Source organism: Sinocyclocheilus rhinocerous, unplaced genomic scaffold (genome assembly GCF_001515625.1).
Source record: "Sinocyclocheilus rhinocerous isolate Xijiao unplaced genomic scaffold, SAMN03320098_v1.1 scaffold335, whole genome shotgun sequence".
NCBI classification, from domain to species: Eukaryota; Metazoa; Chordata; class Actinopteri; order Cypriniformes; family Cyprinidae; genus Sinocyclocheilus; species Sinocyclocheilus rhinocerous.
Window position 1 is genome coordinate 771452 of NW_015659708.1, and position 6175 is coordinate 777626.

The following is a 6175-nucleotide window of genomic DNA, read 5'->3' on the forward strand; positions in this document are numbered from 1 at the left end:
TGACATGGTTAGATTCAGATGGTAAATATTATATATTATGTTGGGTGTCCATATTAGAGATAATGACCATGTTTAGAATGAAACCATCATATTTAAAAACATGATATTAATCCTATCATATAATAAAATATCAATTGTTGTACTACTGTAAATCTATATTAAATTATTATGGGATCTCCTTCAATGCTTAAGAATCTTTACTTTTTAAAATGATTTTGTTTCTGCATTTTAAAATATATTTTTTATATTAACATATTTTAATGACTGTAAATTTATCGAACAAAAATTAATACTTTTATTTTTCAAAATAAGCAGAAAATAGTACAAACTTTGCTAAAGTGATTGTTTTGAACAAGTATTAACTTAGACATTATTTTAAAAATATATTATTTTAGCTGAAGTATTTGTATCAATACTGTGTGCCTTTTGCCCCATGCTGGTGAGCCTTTTACCCCGTGTGTGGGGTAAAAGGCCCCTCTTGCCACCTCATACATTTATAAGATATTTAAACAAAATAAACAACTTGAATGATGTATTTTCACACAAAATCTGTTGCTCCATTAATGTTTAATACAAGCGTATATATTTTTCAGCAATTATACATTTTACGCGCAGTGAATAACACATTTTTGTGTTGGTGTGCCTTTAGCCCTGTTGTACCCTACCGTTCTCAGAGGAACCACCCCAAGGGTCTGATCTGCCTCCATCACCGAAAGGGTCATTAGTTGTCACAGCATCAGTTGGAGCACCCCAGGGGTCATTTGCAGTAGGGGGTGAAGATGCTGTGAATAAGTAATACAATGATTAGATAGCAAGTGTGAAAATACATTTTTTGACAATAATGCCATCTCAAAATACTGCTGTAATCTAGATTTACACTACCATTCAAAAGTTTTTGGTCAGTAAGATTTTATAATGGTGAGTCTCTTATGTTCACCAACATGCAGTTTTATTATTTTTTTCAATTATTTTAAATCAAAAACAGTGTAAAAACTGTAAGATTTTAATGTATTTTGTTTCTAGTAATTTATTTCTGTGATGGCAAAGCTGAATTTTCAGCATCATTACTCCAGTCTTCAGAGTCTCATGATTCAAGTTCAGAAATCATTCTAATATGCTGATTTGGTTCTCAAGAATTACATGATCAAATGTTGAAAACAGTTGTGCTGCTTAATATTTCTGTGGAAATACTTTTTTTTCAGGATTCTTTGATTAATAGAAAGTTCAAAGGAACAGCATTCATTTGAAATAATTATTTTGTAACAATTTTGCCCAATTTAATGTTCTTGCTGAATAAAAATAAAATATTTTCAAAAATCTTACTGACCCAACTTTTGCACGACTGTTTAAGTTCACTAAATGTTGAAGTAATTCTCAGTCAGACAATAAAAAGCTGATTATTAGTGGACACTGAGGTGTGTTGTATCTTCCTGGTTCTTCAGTCCAGTCACTCTCTTACCTGCTGTGCCCCAAGGGTCATTATCTGCTTTTGAACCATCACCAAATGGATCAGACGTAGCTGATGATGCTTCTAATGGCGCCCCCCAGGGGTCAGAGGTTGCAGGTGCTGAATCCTGCACACTATCTGCAGGTGCCCCCCAAGGATCTGACGTTCCTGCGTCAGAGTCTTTCGCCGTTTCGGATGGAGCCCCCCAAAGATCGTTTGTTGACGGGGTTTTATCCTCTGAAAATCCAGCAGAGTCGCCCCATGGGTCACTGGCAGCAGGTGCGGATCCGTTTGTCCCATCAGCGGATCCACCCCAAGGATCATCAGTAGTTTGACTGGATTCCTTCGCCTCATCAGACGGTGCCCCCCACGGGTCGTTGGTAGCAGGGGCGGATTCGTTGGATGCGTCAGATGGGGCTCCCCAGGGGTCCGAGCTGGACGTAGGCGCTGCTGTCGCTGCTTTTTCCCAAAGATCTGGCTCTGTGTCACCCTCCTTTGCCTGAATCCACAAATTTCCATTATATCAGCTTGGACAGTCTAATAATGGTCAGATAATATGATCTTACTCAATATTACTCTAATGAAGTTTCTCGGAGTAATTGATCAGTCTGTCTCACCCGTCTCTCTGCCTCTTTCCTCTCGGCCTCCAGACGTTTCTGCTCCTCCTTCTTCTTGGCCATAGCGGCGGTCAGGTCAGCCACTGATGGGATGTTGTCCAGGGAGGGCAGCCCTGTATATGGCGGGATCTCTGGCTTTTCTTTTTCTGGTCCTGTAGCGGAGGATGCTGAGATAAAACATATGAGAGAGAAAAATTAATAAGTCAAAAAAGAACATTACACTACCATTCAAAAGTTTGTGGTGTGAAATTAAAAATATTGAAAATAAATTTCTTTAAAACAATAAAGACATTTAAGGTGTTACAAAATACTTATATTTTAAGTAAATACTGTTCTTTTTTCAATTAAAAAATGTCTCACAGTTTCCACAAAAATATTTGCAGGATAGCTTTGCCATCACAGGAATAAATTACATTTTAATATATATTAAAGTAGAAAGCAGCTACTTTAAATTGTAATAATATTTCACAACATTTCTGCTTTTACTGTATTTTTAATAAAATAAAAAGAGCATTTAAGGCTTCTTTTGAAAATCATTTAAAAAAAAAAATTGACTTTGAATGGCAGTGTATATATATTTAGAATTTTTATGTTAAAGAGTGTGAATGTGTGTAAAACATAAAGAGACCAAAACACTATATCAGACCTACAGGGTTTCCAAATTAGAAGGTTACAAAAAAGAAATACAACAGACGTGGGTGGTTATTATGGTTCATATAACTGTTTAGGGTGAATACAAATTGTGTGTGCTATATTCATGGTGCTTCTTGTGTCCTTTTTAGAGGTTTCCTCTTCACAAGTACCCACTTATGTTATATGGAACAGCCTTGACATCTTTTTTTTTTTTTTTACAAAAATTAGCAATTCATGACAGAATTTTCATTTTTGGGTCCACTGTCTCTTTAATTATATTTAACATGTAAAATTTGTAAAATGGACATTGAAATTAATTTTCATATTATGTGAACTTTCACTGTGAGGATCTGAAGGTCTTGTATGCAAGACATTAGATGTGTAACAAGCTGTAAACAAAGCTCCATGTCTGTTTTCTGTATTGCTCTTAGTTTGTGAGTCTTACCATTGGGAGCCTTTGTCAGCTTGTCTTTTGTCTTCATAGCAAAATCTCTCTCCTCTTTCCGCTTTTCCTCATCCTCAATCAGCACCAACACTATCTTAGCCTTTTCTCTCACATTCACCCCCTACAAAGTGCAAATACATTAGTGACAATCTGCCATTATTAATGTAATGAGTGTAGAACAATTAAGTATTTTGCAGTACCTGGTCCTTTCCATCCTTGTCTGTGAAGCGGTATTCTGTTAGGGCCTTAATAATGTGAATGTTCTCCACACTCTGTTGAGGGATGCGGTCAGACCCCGTTTTCAACAGATATTCAAGAAGAGTTAAAGACTATGGAAGAAGAAAAGAGAAAACATGATCTATCAGGTGTTTTGACAATCCTTAATAGATATAAGTTTGGGGTCATTACATTTTTTTATGTTTTTTAGAGAAGTCTCTAATGCTGAACAAAACTGATCAAAAACACAGTAAATCCAGTAATACTGTGAAAAATGACTACAACTTAAAATATCTGTTTTCTATTTAAATACATTTTAAAATGTAATTTATTCCTGTGATGGCAAAGCTGAATTTTCAGCATCCAGTCCTCTGTGTCACATTATTGATCAGAAATCATTCATTTGCTGCTCAAGAAACCATGATGCAATTTTTCCAGGATTCTTTGATGAATAGAAAGTTTAAAAGAACAGAATTTATTTGAAAAATACATTTTATAAGTCTTGATTGTGACTTTTGATCAATTTAATGCATCCTTGTTGAATGCATCCTTTTTTCTAATCTTACTTAATATCTTAATACTATTTTACCACTTATATTATTTAAATGATGTTTTATTATTCTAGTTTTAAATACTAATATTATTAATAATAAATATTAAAGGGTGTTACTAGGGTGTTTTGGGCCATGTAATTCTATGTGATGGGTCACTAGCAAACATGACTAAATATAAAGCATAACTCAATCTCTCGTTCTACATCTCTCTCTCAACAATAGCCATAAGTAAACAACAGAGGAAGAAACATCATGGCAGCGAAGATGAATGGAAAATCCTGCCTGCACATAATCAAACACTGCAGCGGCAGCAACAACGGACCTGCTGACAGGAAAAAGCCAGCCACTGATCAGGTAACATGATCAGCTGCGTAATAGAGTCACAAAAACGAGCACTTGCTATAAATATTCAATCAGTCTGAGCCGGCAAGCAAGCAAAGAATCTGGTTCCTTAAACCTGGAGAGTGTTCTCCTCAGCTCTCTCCTTCACTCACCTTGTACACGTGCCTCCAATTCTTGTCATCATTGAGACGCTTCCAGAGCATGCTCACAATCTCGTTACAGGCCACCACATTGTAGGTTAGATCCGAGATGTCGGCCATCTGGGAGCTCGATGGCCCCCAGGGGTCATTAGAAGTCGCTTCTCGAACCTACACAACATATCCAACACGTAAAGTTTCGCTAGGCTATAAATACTCTATATGCAATGAATACAAAAGTTCACTATACTCTTCATTTCATTGGTAAGAGTTTCATAAACATAGATAAAATGTACAACATAATATTTATTCACAGTGGATTCCACAATTTAATATGCTACGAAAACATGAGGTCAGGTGACCACAATGTAGAATACGACTGTAAGAAATGTTTATCGTTCCATGCTGTTTTATATACTAGTTTTAAAAGCATAATAGGCAGTATATGACTGAATAAATCTGATAAATATAAGTGACAAGAGTAACACAGTAGTGTCAACTTGAAACTTGAATGGTGTTGACTAAAGAGAGATGACAGAAGACAGAATAAACTGTGCAATAAAAAAGCAAGTGAAACTCACCTTGACCTCTGCCTCAGAGAAATTCTGAACAAGATTTTTCAGTTGTCGTCGTAGCATTGAGTGAGTCATGATGGCGGTTTTGTCCTAGACCTTTTTAAGAAAGCCATTTTTTGAAAAACTTTTTTTTCCAACATTATATTGTACAATAAATATGATCTTAAAAAACTGCTTATTTTATATCACATATCATAATTATTATTAGATAACTTAGATAATTAGGAAACAGAGGCTTTATAATATGGCATAAGGCACTATTGTTTCTGTTATTTACTCAATTTATAATAGAAGGTATATTTCAGAGCAGTCTTATTTCAGGATAATTATATTATTGTAATATTTATTAACATTTGAATTAGTTTTTAAGATGTTCTGTTTTCATTTTCATTTTAGTTAAAAGTTTTGGTCATTTTGCAGTATGTTTTTGTCATTTGTATTATTGATTTTATTATAATATTTTATTTCAGTTTTGGTTTTAATTATTTTAGTCTATCAAAATGAAGACGAGAAATGTTGCCTTGGCAAATAGATGACACAAAATAAGCTTTTTTAAAAATATTTTATTTCAGCAAATATTTATTTTATTTCAAGTATTTTTTATAGTTTTAGTTGTAGTTAACTATATTAACCCTGATCAGAGCTCATAATATACACCTGCTATTATGAATAGGTTATTAATTAAAGGGGTCATATGACATTGCTAAAAAGAACATTATTTGGTGTATTTGGTGTAATGCAATGTGTTTATGTGGTTTAAGGTAAAAAAAACACATTATGTTCCACATACTGTACATTATTGTTTCTCCTCTATGCCCCGCCTTTCTGAAACGCGTCGATTTTTACAAAGCTCATCGTTCTGAAAAGCGAGGTGTGCTGTGATTGGCCAGCTATCCAGTGCGTTGTGATTGGCCGAATACCTCAAGCGTGTGACGGAAATGTTACACCCCTTGCCATATTGTGATGCCCTGTGTCCCGGCGCGACAAAACCCATTACAAACGAGGCATTTGTTGCATCCAGTGGGGACATAATTACTGATTATAATGACTAATACTGTCTTTTTACGCGTTGCGTTGCATCGCGCCGGCGGCTACTCTCCCAAGAAACAGTCCTCCGTAAAATGTGCTGCACACATCTGAATATTTGGGTTAAACTGTTCTGGAACAGTGTTGTAAATACAACTTAACCACTGATTTCTAGTCATGTCC

General features: G+C 35.1%; 1 protein-coding gene across 1 annotated transcript in view; it reads right to left on the reverse strand.

Annotated features, from left to right (window-relative positions):
- Nucleotides 1-6175, reverse strand: part of LOC107724100 (epsin-1-like) — a 13470-nt gene that overhangs the window by 3648 nt on the left and 3647 nt on the right. Inside the window, exons 3-9 of the mRNA XM_016532885.1 lie at nt 4973-5062; nt 4407-4562; nt 3343-3471; nt 3143-3263; nt 2065-2231; nt 1460-1946; nt 666-782 (exon numbers count right to left, since the gene is read on the reverse strand). Coding sequence (XP_016388371.1) covers nt 666-782; nt 1460-1946; nt 2065-2231; nt 3143-3263; nt 3343-3471; nt 4407-4562; nt 4973-5041 — 1246 coding nt within the window. The 5' untranslated portion in view covers nt 5042-5062. The remainder of the gene's footprint in view (nt 1-665; nt 783-1459; nt 1947-2064; nt 2232-3142; nt 3264-3342; nt 3472-4406; nt 4563-4972; nt 5063-6175) is intronic.